Source organism: Procambarus clarkii, chromosome 11, assembly GCF_040958095.1.
Source record: "Procambarus clarkii isolate CNS0578487 chromosome 11, FALCON_Pclarkii_2.0, whole genome shotgun sequence".
Classification (NCBI taxonomy): Eukaryota; Metazoa; Arthropoda; class Malacostraca; order Decapoda; family Cambaridae; genus Procambarus; species Procambarus clarkii.
Window position 1 is genome coordinate 30,551,939 of NC_091160.1, and position 18,856 is coordinate 30,570,794.

The 18,856-nt window shown below is 45.5% G+C and overlaps 1 protein-coding gene across 2 annotated transcripts in view; it reads left to right on the forward strand.

Moving 5' to 3' along the window:
- LOC123751784 (protein turtle homolog A) overlaps window positions 1–18,856 on the forward strand; it is a 275,677-nt gene that overhangs the window by 221,592 nt on the left and 35,229 nt on the right. For both annotated transcript variants that reach the window (XM_069322450.1, XM_069322451.1), the window contains exons 8-10: window positions 3,513–3,672; window positions 8,305–8,456; window positions 18,231–18,372. In XM_069322450.1, the coding sequence (XP_069178551.1) occupies window positions 3,513–3,672; window positions 8,305–8,456; window positions 18,231–18,372 (454 nt within the window). The remainder of the gene's footprint in view (window positions 1–3,512; window positions 3,673–8,304; window positions 8,457–18,230; window positions 18,373–18,856) is intronic.

An 18,856-nucleotide genomic window follows, 5' to 3' on the forward strand; every position in this document is an offset into this window, starting at 1 on the left:
ATATATATATATATATATATATATATATATATATATATATATAATATATATATATATATATATATATATATATATATATATATATATATATATATATATATATATATATATATATATATATATATATATATATATATATATATAAAGGCAAAACAGCTTGGGTTTGGCATTCCCCAAGGGTGTGAGGCAGCGGCTCATGCAGCTAAAGCCTACATTACCAACATTACGAATGAAAAAGCCCTGATAAAGCTGGACTTCAAAAATGCTTTCAATCTGGTTAGAAGGGATGCAGTACTCAGTGCAGTTCATCGCCTTTTTCCTTCCCTCTACCCGTTTGTAAACTCATGCTACAGCAAGAATCTAACTCTGCTTTTTGGGGAACATGAAATTGAATCACAAGAAGGTGTCCAACAGGGTGACCCCCTTGCTCCTTTTCTTTTCTGCCTAGTCATCAAGGAAGTCACCGATAACCTGTCTACTACTACTATTTTTTCCCACACCACACACACACACACACACACACACACACACACACACACACACACACACACACACACACACACACACACACACACACACACACACACACACACACACACACACACAGGAAGCTACCTGTGACAGCAAACTAACTCCCAGGTACCTATTTAATGCTAGGTAACAGGAGCATAGGGTGAAAGAACCTCTGCCCATCGTTTCTCGCCGGCGCCCGAGATCGAACCCGGGACCACAGAATCACGTGTCCTGCGTGCTGTCCGCTCGGCCACCGGCTTTCTTGGAGCCGAGTGTGTGTGCATGTGGGTTTCCTGCAGCAAAGCCAGCCACGGTAAGCAGTAAATAGGTACCCGGGAGTTAGACAGCTGCTACGGGCTGCTTATTGAAGTGGGGGGGGGGGTGTAACAAAAAGGAGGCCTGGTCGAGGACCGGGCCGCGGGGACGCTACGCCCCGAAATCATCTCAAGATAACGGTGTCAGGCGTCCATGCCAGCCACGGTGTATATATCAAATGGTATATCCCTTAGAAATTTATCATCTCATAATTCCTCTTTCAGTACGCCAGCCCTTAGTTTCCTAGTTCTTTCTTGGGAAGATAAATCTTAGCTCTACCAGATACTCAGATCAATACACTGTGATTACTCACTACCAAGGGGGCTTGCAACTTAACTTCCTTTATATCCGACTCATTTAGGGTAAATATCAGATCAAGCATAGCTGGTTCATCCTCCCCTCTCATCCTTGTGGGTCCCTTGATGTGTTGGCTTAGAAAGTTTCTTGTTGCTACTTCCAGCAGCTTAGCTCTCAATGTGTCTGTTCCTCCATGTGGGACTCTGTTCTACCAATCTATCTTCCCGTGGTTGAAGTCTTCCATAATTAGTAGTCTGGGAACATTCCTGCTAAGGACAGAAGCTGCTCTCTTCATTATATTAATGGTGGCCATGTTGTTTCTGTCATATTCCTGTCTGGGTCTTCTGTCATTTTGTGGGCGGTGGGGGGGGGGGGGTTATATATGACTACGACGACAAGGGTTTGTCCTCCAATTGCTATGGTATCTGTTATGTAGTCACTGAAACCTTCACAGCCCTGAATAACCATCTCAAAACTCCACCCTTTTCTTATCAGCAGAGCTACACCATTTCCTCCTCCTTCCTTGTCTCTCTTTCCTCACTACATAGTAGTCCCAAGGAAACACTGCATTTGTTATGGTTTTCGTTAGCTTTGTTTCCATGAGTGCTATTATGTCTGGATTTTCTTATAGTGTCCATTCTCCAAGTTCATTTGTTTGATTTGTAATCCCTTCTATGTTAGTGTACATTGCCTTGGGACTCACTATATTCTGTCCATTCTCAATTCCCCTACTTGGTGAGCGTTCTGCTGATGGGAGGAAGCTGTTCCTAAGGGTGTGAAGATTTCTGAGGTGGTTAACAGGGTCTCAGAGAATACTGGGGTGAGGGGTGGGAGGGTCACGGCAAAGGGGGACAGGAAGGGTATGGGATGAAGGGGGGAGGGGGGGGGGTAAAACATTTGCCGGGGGGGGGGGGGGTTAGGTTTAGGGAGGGTGGGTTTGTAAGCGAAGGAGGGTGGTGGAGCTGCCCTCCCGTCTGGTGTTGCTGGGATACTGGTTGTGGGTTTCACCCTCACCTCTGGGGATGTTGTGTTCGGAGCTGTGATTTCCTGGTTTTCTCCTCTCACCCTGTGCTTCTTCCTTGTTTTTGTCACCATGGCTCTCTCCACCCTCGTCATGTCCCTCTGGAGGAAAACTTTTTTGTATTCCCCCCTCATATTGCAGGTGGCTCTTCCTTGCTAGCATATTCTCCTTCGTGGTCTCGTTTGCAAACATTATCTTTATCAGGCGGTCTCTGTCCTTTTTGTACCAGCTTAACCTGAAAACCTTCTCAATGTTATGTTCAGCCCCTTCCATCTCTAGCCCCTGTAGTATTTCATTCACTGCAGTTCTGTCCTTATCATCCATTCTGTCCTATTGGAGCCTTCCCGCTCTTCAATACCCACAGCTATATTAAAATAGTTGATGGTGTTATCACTTGATATGATTAGCCGCAGTGGTGGATGTTATCATTGATTAACAATACAACTTTAGATGATGGTACTGCTGTTCATGGTAATAGTTGTGCGTGTGTCCCCACAGACTAACCCTCCCCTACGTGGTGTCCCCACAGACTAACCCTCCCCTACGTGGTGTCCCCACAGACTAACCCTCCCCCACGTGGTGTCCCCACAGACTAACCCTCCCCCATGTGGTGTCCCCACAGACTAACCCTCCCCCACGTGGTGTCCCCACAGACTAACCCTCCCCCATGTGGTGTCCCCACAGACTATCCATCCCCCATGTGGTGTCCCCACAGACTAACCCTCCCCCACGTGGTGTCCCCACAGACTAACCCTCCCCCATGTGGTGTCCCCACAGACTATCCCTCCCCCACGTGGTGTCCCCACAGACTAACCCTCCCCCATGTGGTGTCCCCACAGACTATCCCTCCCCCACGTGGTGTCCCCACAAACTAACCCTCCCCCATGTGGTGTCCCCACAGACTAACCCTCCCCCACGTGGTGTCCCCACAGACTAACCCTCCCCCACGTGGTGTCCCCACAGACTAACCCTCCCCCACGTGGTGTCCCCACAGACTAACCCTCCCCCATGTGGTGTCCCCACAGTCTAACCCTCCCCCACGTGGTGTCCCCACAGACTAACCCCCCCCCACGTGGTGTCCCCACAGACTAACCCTCCCCCATGTGGTGTCCCCACAGTCTAACCCTCCCCCACGTGGTGTCCCCACAGACTAACCCTCCCCCACGTGGTGTCCCCACAGACTAACCCTCCCCCACGTGGTGTCCCCACAGACTAACTCTCCCCCACGTGGTGTCCCCACAGACTAACCCTCCCCCACGTGGTGTCCCCACAGACTAACCCTCCTCCACGTGGTGTCCCCACAGACTAACCCTCCCCCACGTGGTGTCCCCACAGACTAACTCTCCCCCACGTGGTGTGCCCACAGGGCCAGGAGCTGGAGCATAACGTGGCGGCCGGTGTGATCATCAGTAACCAGAGCCTCGTCCTCCAGAGGGTGACGAGGACGGCCTCGGGGAACTACTACTGCGTCGCCTCCAACACCGAGGGCGACGGCCACTCCAACCCCATCCTGCTCAAGGTCAAGTGTGAGTACTCCTGCTGCACCTCGTCCTCAGAACTACCTCTTTCTTGTCGGCTCTCCATTAGTGTGACATCTTTCCCTGTCCACGTGTCATTAGTGTGACATATTTCCCTATCCACGTGTCATTAGTGTGACATATTTCCCTATCCACGTGTCATTAGTACGACAGCTCCCCCTGTCCACGCACCATTGGTGTGACATCTTTCCCTGTCCATATACCATTAGTGTGACCTCTTACCCTGTCCACGTGCCATTAGTGTGACCTCTTCCCTTGTCCATATACCATTAATGCTCTCACTCGCCTTGTGCTTTCACCCGCCTTGTGCTCTCACTCACCCTGTGCTCTTACTCGCCTTGTGCTCTCACTCACCTTGTTCTCTCACTCGCCTTGTGCTCTCACTCACCTTGTGCTCTCACTCGCCTTGTGCTCTCACTCACCTTGTGCTCTCACTCGCCTTGTGCTCTCACTCACCTTGTGCTCTCACTCACCCTGTGCTCTCACTCACCTTGTGCTCTCACTCGCCTTGTGCTCTCACTCACCCTGTGCTCTCACTCACCTTGTGCTCTCACTTACCTTGTTCTCTCACCCGCCTTGTGCTCTCACTCGCCTTGTGCTCTCACCCGCCTTGTGCTCTCACTCACCTTGTGCTCTCACTCGCCTTGTGCTCTCACTCGCCTTGTGCTCTCACTCACCTTGTGCTCTCACTCGCCTTGGGCTCTCACTCACCTTGTGCTCTCACTCACCTTGTGCTCTCACTCACCTTGTGCTCTCACTCGCCTTGTGCTCTCACTCGCCTTGGGCTCTCACTCACCTTGTGCTCTCACTCACCTTGTGCTCTCACTCACCTTGTGCTCTCACTCACCTTCTGCTCTCACCCGCCTTGTGCTCTCACTCGCCTTGTGCTCTCACTCGCCTTGTGCTCTCACTCACCTTGTGCTCTCACTCACCTTGTGCTCTCACTCGCCTTGGGCTCTCACTCACCTTGTGCTCTCACTCACCTTGTGCTCTCACTCACCTTGTGCTCTCACTCGCCTTGTGCTCTCACTCGCCTTGGGCTCTCACTCACCTTGTGCTCTCACTCACCTTGTGCTCTCACTCACCTTGTGCTCTCACTCGCCTTGTGCTCTCACCCGCCTTGTGCTCTCACTCACCTTGTGCTCTCACTCGCCTTGTACTCTCATTCACCTTGTGCTCTCACTCGCCTTGTGCTCTCACTCGCCTTGTGCTCTCACTCACCTTGTGCTCTCACTCGCCGTGTGCTCTCACTCGCCGTGTGCTCTCACTCACCTTGTGCTCTCACTCACCTTGTGCTCTCACTCACCTTGTGCTCTCACTCGCCTTGTGCTCTCACTGGCCTTGTGCTCTCACTCGCCTTGTGCTCTCACTCCCCTTATGCTCTCACTCACCTTGTGCTCTCACTCGCCTTGTGCTCTCACCCGCCTTGTGCTCTCACTCACCTTGTGCTCTCACTCACCCTGTGCTCTCACTCGCCTTGTCCTTTCACTCACCTTGTGCTCTCACTCGCCTTGTGCTCTCACTCACCTTGTGCTCTCACTCGCCGTGTGCTCTCACTCGCCGTGTGCTCTCACTCACCTTGTGCTCTCACTCACCTTGTGCTCTCACTCACCTTGTGCTCTCACTCGCCTTGTGCTCTCACTCGCCTTGTGCTCTCACTCAGCTTGTGCTCTCACTCGCCTTGTGCTCTCTCTCTCTCTCTCTCTCTCTCTCTCTCTCTCTCTCTCATCAGGAGAAAATCAGTAGGGGTCGTGATGAAGGATTCGAACCCATGCAGTGGGTGACTATAGAGCGTGTTGCGTGGGAACACCACACGCATAGGTTCGAACCCTCATTACTGCTCGTACTGATTTTCTAATCAGTACGATATACTGATATTAACAATCGGTACAGTGATTTTAATTTACTGGAATCATGGGAGAATCGAACTCGGGACTCAAGAGTTCCCGAGTTCAACAATCTCAACAAGATTGTTGCCCGTGAACAATAAAATATTATACTGTTTTCTGCAAAAGGATTACAGAGGATTATAGGGGATTACAGGGGATTACTGGAGTTTGATCATTGCTAGATTTAGATTCTTTATTCAGGTAAAGGTACATACATTGAAGATGAGTTACAAACATAATGTTGGATTTAAAGATAGAGTTAGTACATACAATACCTAAAGCCACTAATACGTAAAGCGTTTCCGTCAATTGGGACAAATTTGAAGCTGTCCCAATTTGCAAATTTGGGACAAATTTGGGACAAATCGCGGCTGTCTTCTGTGCTGACTACAAGTGTACTGCTTTTGTACTTCACTGAAATGGTGATAATCTATGTACACTTGAAGGATTGTAGGGAATATCTTGATCCATGTCTTATGCCAAACATAACAATTCTTCAAATCTTGTAAATATTTACTGAAGGTAGTTAAATATGGTGGGAATTGACCGTAGACTTCTATCGGTACTCTTTCCTTTTCCTGTGTGATGGGAACTTTTAGCATCACGTAGCTAGTTACTCCCACGTTGTACTCCCCTTCATGTAGTTCAGGGTACCTGCACAAAGGCCGATGTACCTAAATGTTATTAAAAAAGAAAAAGATAGATGTAAACTGTTAGGAATACCTTGATTTACTATACTGTTTTGAAAGCCTCATGCTATTAATGCTCAATACATTGGCCTAAAATATCAATCGGAACTTCTTTATTTATTTATACTGAAAATGTGGCACACTATTTACAGTAAGTACAAGTGTTTTAACATACAATAATCATGCTGAATCAGGGAATGATATGCGTACTAGGTCAGCAGATATCATACATACTAAACACTCCGCATAGTAAGCATGGAGCACTCGGGAAATTGCATAATTGTTGGGTCAGCAGATAATTTTGAATTTGGATCAGCAGGCTATTGACTTGGTCAGCAGAAAATGTTCTTGCCAAGTCTGCAGTTAATATACATGGTGGATTAGTTAATATACATGGTGGATTAGTTAATATACATGGTGGATTAGTTAATATACATGGTGGATTAGTTAATATACATGGGGGATTAGTTAATATACATGGTGCATTAGTTAATATACATGGTGCATTAGTTAATATGCATGCTGGATTAGTAAATATATGATGGATTATTTAATATACATGCTAGTTTAGTTAATATACATGGTGGATTAGTTAATATACATGCTGGATTAGTTAATATATGATGGATTAGTTAATATACATGCTGGTTTAGTTAATATACGATGGATTAGTTAATATACATGTTGGTTTAGTTAATATAGGTCTGGATTAGGAGATAGTCAGATATTGCTTTAGTCACCTTGTGTCCCCTATTATCCTAAAAAGCCTCGCCAGTTCATTCTGGTTCAGGATTTATTAATTATTTATCATAAATATATCTGCTGATTTATGTGCTATTTCGTGCTACAAAAATCAAACGAGCGTCTAAACTCTGCTGTTGCAGATTAAATGAGTGTTTAAACTATGCTGTTAAGAGCCTGTTCTCTGGCGTCACTGAAAAGAGAAACAATAAAAAAATTAAAAGTTTTAATTCTCAATTTTATATCGGTTAAAAAATTCGACATTAAGCAATATTTAATTAACGAGACGAGTATCGCTAGTTCTATTATGCCACTGGTTCTTACAGAATCATTCTGGGTATTAATAGTAGTTTTCACATGAATGATTATATCATTATTAAAGATCCATTCTGCAGTCAATTTTTTTGACGTGAACATGTTATTTTTCCTCCTAAGGAAGTATAACGCTTTTAATATATGAATTTGGATGTGAATGTTATTTAATATTCTTAAAGAAACATTTGACTGTTAGTAGTATTTTTGACAAGAATGAATATATAAATCATAATACCTTGAATGTACCAATGTGAAGCCTGTCTTTAATGCAGCTTACGATAAAGCTTTAGTAAATTACACCTCAATGGGCTTTATTTTGTTTTTTTATCAGTTATAATACAGACGATAAATATTGTTCCTTTAATGTTGCGTGTATTTTTGACGTGTAAACTTAATAATTTGCATAAATAAGTGTTGTTGTGTATGTTATAATAATGCTGCTGTGCTATGTACAGGGTGTTGGGATGAAGGGGGAGCCATTGCGACTATATAGCACTGGGAAAGTGGGGTCAAGATAAGGATTAGGGATGGGACGGGGGGGGGGTGCTAAAAGAATGGTGTACAACCAGTTGGACGGTCGCGGGGATTAAACGCCGACCTGCATGAAGCGAGACCGTCGCTCTACCGTCCAACTCAAGTAAGTGTTGGGATGAGTTGATGGACACGATGGTGACACTTCAGGCTTCCCTCATCTTGGGCATATCACGATAAAAGCCGCCCCTTGTAGCAAGGTAACAAGCGATATGCAACAGGCTGTAAACAATACATCAGCATACAACCCTAAGTCATCGCATCTAACAAGGCTGATCCAAATAGTTCTGAAAGTACGTGTGTATGTGTTTTATACTATTTGTGCCTGCGGAACCAAGCTATTAGCTCTTGGACCCCGCCTTTCTAACCTGTGTGTGCCCGTGCGTGTGTACCTATGTGCCCCAATAACAGAGAAGTAACTACTCCTGACCTGTGTTTGTGTGTGTGGGTGACAGATGTGCCTGTGTGTCGCGGGGGCCAGACCGTCTACCACGGGGTCGCCAAGTACGAGCAGGTCAACATCCCGTGTAGACTGGACGCTCATCCCAAGCCCTTGGCCTTCAGGTGGACCTTCAACAACAGCGGCGAGAGCGTCGACATTCCTGCGGTGAGTGTTTGCATGTTAATTACCGTACCAGGGTCCAGTTATCGTCCTGTAGTGTGGTGTGAGGGTCCAGTTATCGTCCTGTAGTGTGGTGTGAGGGTCCAGTTATCGTCCTGTAGTGTGGTGTGAGGGTCCAGTTATCGTCCTGTAGTGTGGTGTGAGGGTCCGGTTATCGTCCTGTAGTGTGGTGTGAGGGTCCGGTTATCGTCCTGTAGTGTGGTGTGAGGGTCCAGTTATCGTCCTGTAGTGTGGTGTGAGGGTCCAGTTATCGTCCTGTAGTGTGGTGTGAGGGTCCAGTTATCGTCCTGTAGTGTGGTGTGAGGGTCCGGTTATCGTCCTGTAGTGTGGTGTGAGGGTCCAGTTATCGTCCTGCAGTGTGGTGTGAGGGTCCAGTTATCGTCCTGTAGTGTGGTGTGAGAGTCCAGTTATCGTCCTGTAGTGTGGTGTGAGGGTCCAGTTATCGTCCTGTAGTGTGGTGTGAGGGTCCAGTTATCGTCCTGTAGTGTGGTGTGAGGGTCCAGTTATCGTCCTGTAGTGTGGTGTGAGGGTCCACTTATCGTCCTGTAGTGTGGTGTGAGGGTCCACTTATCGTCCTGTAGTGTGGTATGATGGTCCGGTTGTCTTCCTGTAGTGTGGTATGAGGGTGTGCGGGTTGTGGGTGTACTTGTGCGTGCACAGGCAGCTGTGCGTGTATGCAGTGTGCGAGTGATTGAGTGGAAGAGTGAGTGAAAGCGTGAGTGTATTGGGTCAAGAAGCCTTTTCCAAGAAGTCCACTTTACCCACCGTCGCCTCCAGTTTCTTGGCACATCTGTCTACTTCTGGTCACCTTAATGCATAAGCTTTTGCCCAACCACTTGGGCTGGACGGTAGAGCGACGGTCTCACTTCTTGCAGGTCGGCGTTCAATTCCCGACTCTCCACAAGTAGTTGGGCACCATTCCTTATCCCTCGTCCCATCACAAATCCTTAGCCTGGCCCCTCTCCAAGTGCTATACAGGCTTGGCGCTTTCTCCTGAGAGATTACTTCTACTGTCCTCCCACTTGTTCACTATAAACCCACGATAAAAAGGTTCTTTATGAGAACATATAAGATCATCTGTGCCTCTTATTTTCCCGCTAGGTCCACGTGTTCTACCTTGCCCTATAGAACACGTCAGTGTTTATGCGAGCTCTTTCATTTCATTCGGATGGTTTAATGGATCTTTCTCCCTTTCCAATACACGTTACTATGCATTTATTTGTATTGAAGAAGCCCCTTTCTTCGACCACCCCTGACGATTATCCAGGTTACCCTGCAGAGCTTTGCACAATCAATGGTTGCACCCTCAGCACATACTTGTTATTATAATCTACATAGACTAAGGTCGTGCCTCTCGACCTCATTATAAACCTTTTGTGTCAAATCAGAAAGTTATTGTGTGTTCCAAGGTAGCTCGACCTGTCATCCTTCTGATGATCTAGAAACACACACTACCCACCTTTCTCTCGTTTTTATTGATGTGTTTGTAGCTTCGTCTGAAAAGACTTTCCCCGAGTTTATATTTATATTTCGAGACCACATTTAGTCTAGATAATTCACGCCAGTTTCTTATTGAGTTTCCTATTGCATGTATTTCCTGTACAGAATGTATGTGTCTGTTTTGTGTTTTAAGAATCTTGCCTTTCTTGAACCTATTCTCAATGATGGTTGTCTTCGAAATTTTTAGACTTTCGTTTTGGATACCGAGATCTTTCATGTTATTATGACCAACTCAGTTTGTCAGCTCTATCTTTTAGGATTCAAGAGGATATGGTTTCAGGTTTTGATGGTTTAATCCTATCCAGCTCCTCAAATGGTTATAGTTTCCACCTCTACTGCATTATTTGACGCGTTCTCCAGTAATTTTTGTGGGCGTTAAGATTCCGTATTCAAATCTTACTGAAATTTTACATTACGGCCGTCACACACTTTCTTGTGTGTGTGTGTGTGTGTGTGTGTGTGTGTGTGTGTGTATGTGTGTGTGTGTGTGTGTGTGTGTGTGTGTGTGTGTGTGTGTGTGTGTGTGTGTGTGTGTGTGTGTGTGTGTGTGTGTACTCACCTAGTTGTACTCACCTAGTTGTGCTTGCGGGGGTTGAGCTCTGGCTCTTTGGTCCCGCCTCTCAACCGTCAATCAACAGGTGTACAGGTTCCTGAGCCTACTGGGCTCTATCATATCTACACTTGAAACTGTGTATGGAGTCAGCCTCCACCACATTGCTTCCTAATGCATTCCATTTGTCAACCACTCTGACACTAAAAAAGTTCTTTCTAATATCTCTGTGGCTCATTTGGGCACTCAGTTTCCACCTGTGTTCCCTAGTGCGTGTGCCCCTTGTGTTAAATAGCCTGTCTTTATCAACCCTGTCGATTCCCTTGAGAATCTTGAATGTGGTGATCATATTCTCCCTAACTCTTCTGTCTTCCATCGAAGTGAGGATCAATTCCCGTAGTCTCTCCTCGTAGCTCATACCTCTCAGCTCGGGTACTAGTCTGGTGGCAAACCTTTGAACCTTTTCCAGTTTAGTCTTATGCTTGACTAGATATGGACTCCATGCTGGAGCCGCATACTCCAGGATTGGTCTGACATATGTGCTATATAATGTTCTGAAAGATTCCTTACACAAGTTTCTAAAGGCCGTTCTTATGTTAGCCAACCTGGCATATGCTGCTGATGTTATCCTCTTGATATGAGCTTCAGGGGACAGGTCTGGCGTGATATCACCCCCCAGGTCTTTCTCTCTCTGACTCTTGAAGTATTTCATCTCCCAAGTGATACCTTGAATCTGGTCTCCAGCTTCCTACCCGTATCTTCATTACATTACATTTGCTTGGGTTAAACTCTAACAGCCATTTGTTCGACCATTCCTGCAGCTTGTCCAGGTCTTCTTGAAGCCTCAAGCTGTCCTCCTCTGTCTTAATCCTTCTCATAATTTTGGCGTCGTCAGCAAACATTGAGAGGAATGAGTCTATACCCTCTGGGAGATCATTTACGTATATCAGAAACAGGATAGGTCCAAGTACAGAGCCCCGTGGGACTCCACTGCTGACTTCACGCCATTCTGAGGTCTCACCCCTCACTATAACCCTCTGCTTCCTATTGCTTAGGTACTCCCTTATCCACTGGAGCGCCCTACCAGTTACTCCTGCCTGTTTCTCCAGCTTATGCATCAACCTTTTATGGGGTACTGTGTCAAAGGCTTTCCGACAGTAAAAAAAAATGCAGTCCGCCCATCCTTCTCTTTCTTGCTTAATCTTTGTCACCTGATCGTAGAATTCTATCAATCCTGTAAGGCAAGATTTACCCTCCCTGAACCCATGTTGATGGGTTGTCACGAAGTCTCTTCTCTCCAGATGTGTTACTAGGTTTTTTCTCACAATCTTCTCCATCACCTTGCATGGTATACAAGTTAAGGACACTGGCCTGTAGTTCAGTGCCTCTTGTCTGTCACCCTTTTTAAATATTGGTACTACATTAGCAGTCTTCCATACTTCTGGTAGGTCTCCCATTTCCAGTGACCTACTATACACTATGGAGAGTGGTAGGCAAAGTGCTCCTGCACACTCTTTCAATACTGAGTGTGTGTACACACACACACACACTCCTGTTGTGTGTGTGTGTGTGTGTTAGAAACCATTGTTATGAGTTTGATCATTCTCTGCTGGAATCTGATTTTAAAATTCTGGACACTTGTATGAATGGCCAGTCAGATTTGAGAGTAATGGAATCCTTATATATAAAGGAGCTGCGGCCTCTGTTAAATAGCAACCTTTCAGCTGTTCAATTGTACACTGTATAGTGCACAGTAGGCCCTGTAAATTGATTTATAGTTCATTTTGGTAGTTTAATTTTATTATAATTTTGTTTAGTTTATCATGTCTTTGCCCTTTCTTACTTATTTCAAGTCTTAACATTGTACATTAATATAATCTTTTATTTAGGATACATAATACATCTTTTGGTATTTAATTTTATTTAATATTTGAGTTTTTTATAAGATTTTGGTTAGTACTTTATGATTGTCGTTTATTCTGTTTGTATTTTATATACATTTTTTGTAGATTTGTAGTCATTATATGAATATTTGTTATAGTGTTTAGTATCTATGTGTTAGGTATCAAGTTTCACTTCTGATCACTTCACGTAAGTTTAATAGAATGGTTGGTTTTAGTAGTTATAAAATTCATCTTGTAGTTTAATGGATTTTTAAATTAGCTTTAATATATGTGACAGTTAATAAGTTTTATTTGTATTGATCACTTTAAGTGCGCTTAAGTGTTTTGTTTTTTAAGCATTTTCCTTTCTTTGATAGGCAATTATATATATATATATATATATATATATATATATATATATATATATATATATATATATATATATATATATATATATATTCTAATCGCATGTCAAAGAAATTCTGGCTTAATTTCTCTCGTCAAACGAGGGTGTACAAATTGGCAGGGGATTGAACCCCGCGACAGAGTTCTGGGAAGTCCTTAGAGCAGTGAGCAGGTTAATGTGCTTCCCTTTGGCTTCCTCTGTAGATTTGGGCTTCCTCTTGAACATTTACGATCTGCAAAGTCAGACCTCTCGACATCAGTTTCCCCTTCAGCCTCCCCCGACGTCATGGCCCCTTGACATCAGGCCCTCTGACGTCAGAGAATCTGGTGTCAAACTCATTTTTAATGTCAAGCTCAAATATTAAGCCCTCTGAATGATTGTTCAACATCAAACTCCCTGATATTTGACGCTTGTAAAGTTGAACCTTCCGGCTCCTATAAAATCACACATTGAAATCAGTATCAAACTCCGACACAAAATCCTATGACGCCAAAATATTCAGTATAAAAATCCAATCCAATAATGCATAAAACCTCGCACATTAAAAGCCACAAAAGTTGGTGAACATTATCAATTAGAGACTGAGAAGAATTATTATAATTGACAGAGACAGAGACTTGTGCTATGACTTTTCCTTCGAGGCGAGTCGTTCTCTGTCTCCCCGTTATTCCTCTGTGGTAGTCCCCTACTCTCCAAGGATTCTACTAAGCTTGTGGGGGCAGATTGTTGATATCATTTTGTCTTGGTTACCCCGATACCTCTTAATTCAGAGGTCGAATGTTCTATAAGGCCCTTACTTTGTGTCTGGTCCGTACTTCCTGTTGTGCTGAGGGAGCACGCTCCTCTATTTGCACTTTCTCTCTCTGTCTCTCTCTCTTTGTCTCTCTGTCTCTCTCTGTCGCTCTTTCTTTCTCTTTCTCTCTTTCTCTCTCTCTATATATATGTCTCTCTCTGTCTGTGTCTCTCTCTGTCTGTGTCTCTGTCTGTCTGTGTCTCTCTCTGTCTGTGTATCTCTCTGTCTGTGTCTCTCTCTGTCTGTGTATCTCTCTGTCTGTGTCTCTCTCTGTGTCTCTCTCTGTCTGTGTCTCTCTCTGTCTGTGTCTCTGTCTGTCTGTGTCTCTCTCTGTGTCTCTCTCTGTCTGTGTCTCTCTCTGTCTGTGTCTCTGTCTGTCTGTGTCTCTGTCTGTCTGTGTCTCTGTCTGTCTGTGTCTCTGTCTGTCTGTGTCTCTGTCTGTCTGTGTCTCTCTCTATCTGTGTCTCTCTCTGTCTGTGTCTCTCTCTGTCTGTGTCTCTGTCTGTGTCTCTCTCTGTCTGTGTCTCTCTCTGTCTGTGTCTCTCTCTGTCTGTGTCTCTGTCTGCCTGTCTGTCTGTCTGTCTGTCTTTCTGCCTTTCTGCCTTTCTGCCTCTCTCTCTCTCTCTCTCTCTCTCTCTCTCTCTCTCTCTCTCTCTCTCTCTCTCTCTCTCTCTCTACAGAGAGTCGATTGTACAATCGACTTGAGAATGTTCCAGGACGGGCCGAAACGTCGTCGTCCCTTCATTTTCTAGTGTGTGGATTAGTCAACATACTACAGCGACGTTATTGTGACTCATCGTCTGTCTGTCTGTCTGTCTGTCTGTCTGTCTGTCTGTCTGTCTGTCTGTCTGTCTGTCTGTCTGTCTGTGTCTGTATGTGTCTGTGTCTGTCTGTCAGTATGTGTCTGTATGTGTCTGTCTGTCTGTCTGTCTGTCTCTCTCTCTCTCTCTCTCTCTCTCTCTCTCTCTCTGTCTCTTATGGCGGCCTTGCCTACTGCTCTGCCTCTCCTTCGAGCCTTCGTTACTGTGATGGTCTGCATCATGCTGGGTTGTGCCTCAACTCTGGCGCCTCACCTTCGCCCCTTATCCTAAGCTTGCATCTTCAGACCAGCGTCTTATCGCTCCAGGATGGTCGGGGTCGTTACAGCCTTCGCTACCTCGCACGGTCTCTGTAACCCCACCAGTCTGGCTTTTACCTCCTTTACGGTTTGTGTTTGTGATGAGTTTCCTCTTGTCGTTCCACCCTTGCTAGTCCTATAGAAGTTCCCACTTGCGAAGTTTTGCAAGACTTCGGTCTCCGTGGTTAAAGGCGTCTACCCCCTTCTGTCGTTAGGAAACACCTTTTCCTTTTCAACATTGGTCGTCGTGAACAAATTGTCTTGGCCACGTCACAGACGGGTCGAAGTCAGCCGACGGCGTTGGATACTCTGCGATCGTTACATCCCAAGCCTCTATGTGCTGCCTACCTCTGGAGGATGGCATCTTCTTGACGCAACTGGACAGGATACTGTATGTCCTTCAACTGCTTTTCCGACGTCAATGCTCCATTGTCATTGTGGTTAACTCTGGCAGTACTCTCGCAACTCTAGTCATTTAATCCTATGCGTTTAATCCTGTGGCGAACAGAATCCAAAATTGGCCAAATACTAATCTCTAGCAGATTTAAGTCAAAAAGGTTTTGCTGGGTTTCCAGCCGTATTAGTCTTACTTTCAATGAACGTGCGGACACTGCCGCTTAAGAAGCTATAACACATTTGTCATCTTTACAACAAAAAAATAAAATCTTATTTCGATTTCTACCCTTTCACTCGCTCCACAGTCAAAGACTGCTGGTCGGACCGCGCTGGTCTGGGGTTAATGATGATAAACTGTGCACTCTTAAAGTAAACCTTCCCCCCCCCCTCCCCCGTCCCCATCGTGGTCTTCCTCCTACCACCATAATAGACGCTGGTTTGTCATTTGTCCCTCGACAAAATCCTCGGTGAATCTGAGACCTTTGGTATCGCTCGCCTTATGTGCTTTTGTTCTCGTGCTGCCATCCCTGAGTGATATTTAGCGCCCTTTTAGTATATCCAGCGACACTGAGGTTGGTACACTCTGTCGGGCCAGGTGCCGCCTTTTGATAATTACTTACTCGCTGTGGTCTATGGAGCAAGAGATGGATGTAGGCTTCAGGCATAGACCAGACTGGTCCAGGCATAGACCAGTCTGTGTAGGGAGAGGTTGGTAACATTAGTAATATTAGACATTAAAAATAGTTTAGAGCAAATATGTTGTTAAAAAAAAATAATATAACTGCAATTTCTGAAACCTGGATTAATATAGATGCCCGAAATTTTAATTTCCTGTGCATTATTTTAGAAAGTTTAAATATTTCACTTTTAAAACTAACAGGAAAGGAAAAAAGGTAACTGTATTTGTTGGGGAAATGGAAAGATGTAAAAAAATTAACCGTGTTAAATTCCCTAAACATTAAGATAAAAGTTAAGCTTGATTCAGTTATTTTAATGTTAATATTATTTACCATGACCTATGACTGTTCCACACATTATTTAGGGAGACTGCAATTAATTGCGTCTCTAGAGAAAAACCGGCAAAGGACCTTTTACTGTACACAATATAATTAGACCATCATGAGTGTAAAACGCATATCGATACAAGTAAATATTGACTTGATGCATAGCTAGGTGTTGGTCTTAATGTCTATCAACCACCTGGAGGGTTATTAAGGCAACTACAAGTGCTTACTGACCAACCAGCAAGCATACTCTGGGTCTGGGCATAGTCCAGACCCAGAGTATACTGCGTATATGCGCCCGGAAGTAGAGTATATCTCTCAGATCCGTAGGACTTCATACGAAAGTAAATCGCAATATGCAATTAAAGACGGGTGAAGTGCAGGAAAATTGTTTATAACCTTCAGATCTAGAACAAAATTATGTAGATATTCGTAAATCTACTTTGGCGGGGGGGGGGGAGGGTGGGGGGGGGGAAATGAATAACTTGTTACCTAAAGCCAATATAATTGTATTTCAGTAGACTCCTTGAGGCTAACAGAACACTTTGCTTTATATACCGTGCTCGTGAGACTTTTATTCAGTGAAGAAAATTGTACAGAATAATCTATCAAAAAGTTATCTTTTTAAAACATAAAGCGCAGAGGAACTTTATTCCTAGCATTAAGAATCTCTTAACATAGGTATATTAAAAGTATAACTGTATTTGACTGTAATGAGCAGTATAATGAACCAATCTGTGGAGTAATTGTTAGCAAAACTCTCATCTCGTGTCATCCAAGAGATGGTCGTGGGTTCGACTCTCGTCAGGTAGGAACGAATTCGGAACTGTTCCATCCGCGTTCGGCCCCCCCCCCCCCCAACCCCACGTCTGCATCCCAACAATGCTTTGTTCCTCTTTAAATATAACGTTTCTTGCATCATGTTCTCTGGAAAGATTTGATTCAAAGTACGAAATAATAGCCGGAATTCATACTATTTTAAATTGCACAAAAATATATTGGAAATAATTAGTTTGGAAATAAACTTGAACAACAAAAGTTTATACAAATACCAATGGCGAATTATTCCGGCGAATATTTAGTTAATTACGCAAATAAAATTGACAGATACAGTTCAGATTGACTGATATGAATAACGTAGATCAAAATAGACCTATACAAGTTAGAACGACAGGCTGCATGCCACTGACTTCAAAACAGACCTGCCTAATATGGGTCAATAGGCCCAACTGACATCAGACCTGCCGACATCAGACCACCTGACATCAGACCAGCTGACATCAGACCAGCCGACATCAGACCAGCTGACATCAGACCAGCTGACATCAGACCAGCTGACATCAGACCAGCTGACATCAGACCAGCTGACATCAGACCAGCTGACATCAGACCAGCTGACATCAGACCAGCCGACATCAGACCAGCTTACATCAGACCAGCCGACATCAGACTACCTGACATCAGACCACCTGACAGACACCCGACATCAGACCAGCCGACATCAGACCACCTGACATCAGACCACCTGACATCAGACCACCTGACATCAGACCACCTGACATCAGACCACCTGACAGACAGCCGACATCAGACCAGCCGACATCAGACCAGCCAACATCAGATCAGCCGACATCAGACCACCTGACAGACAGCCGACATCAGACCACCTGACATCAGACCACCTGACATCAGACCACCTGACATCAGACCACCTGACAGACAGCCGACATCAGACCAGCCGACATCAGACCAGCCAACATCAGATCAGCCGACATCAGACCACCTGACAGATAGCCGACATCAGACCACCTGACATCAGACCACCTGACAGACAGCCAACATCAGACCAGCCGACATCAGACCAGCCAACATCAGACCAGCCGACATCAGACCAGCCAACATCAGATCAGCCGACATCAGACCACCTGACAGACAGCCAACATCAGACCAGCCGACATCAGATCAGCCGACATCAGACCAGCCAACATCAGACCACCTGACATCAGACCACGTGACATCAGACATTTCGACCCCTTGTACGTGAGTAACCAGAAGTGACCTACCTCTCTCTCTCTCCTCCCCCCCCCCCCCCCCCCCGGTGGGTCGACAGACTCACTACCAGGTGTCGGGGTGGGAGTCGACTGTCAGCTACACCCCGCACACCGAACTCGACTACGGCACTCTGCTCTGCTGGGGGTCGAACGCCGTCGGCAGACAGCGCCAACCCTGCGTCTTCCACGTCTTTCCTGCAGGTGAGATGTGAGAGGTTCTTGAGTGCTGTTCTCAGGGTGTTCTTTAGTGCTGTTCTCAGGATGTTCTCAGGGTGTTCTTTAGTGCTGTTCTCAGGATGTTCTCAGGGTGTTCTTTAGTGCTGTTCTCAGGATGTTCTCAGGATGTTCTCAGGATGTTCTCAGGGTGTTCTTTAGTGCTGTTCTTGCGCTGAAAACAGACCCTTCAGAGTCCTCGCTCTGTGCACACACATTGTTACACTGTCCTCCCACTATAGTCACGGTGTCCTTCCACTATAGTCACGGTGTCCTCCCACTATAGTCACGGTGTCCTCCCACTATAGTCACGGTGTCCTCCCGCTATAGTCACGGTGTCCTCCCACTATAGTCACGGTGTCCTCCCACTATAGTCACGGTGTCCTCCCACTATAGTCACGGTGTCCTCCCACTATAGTCACGGTGTCCTCCAACTATAGTCACGGTGTCCTCCCGCTATAGTCACGGTGTC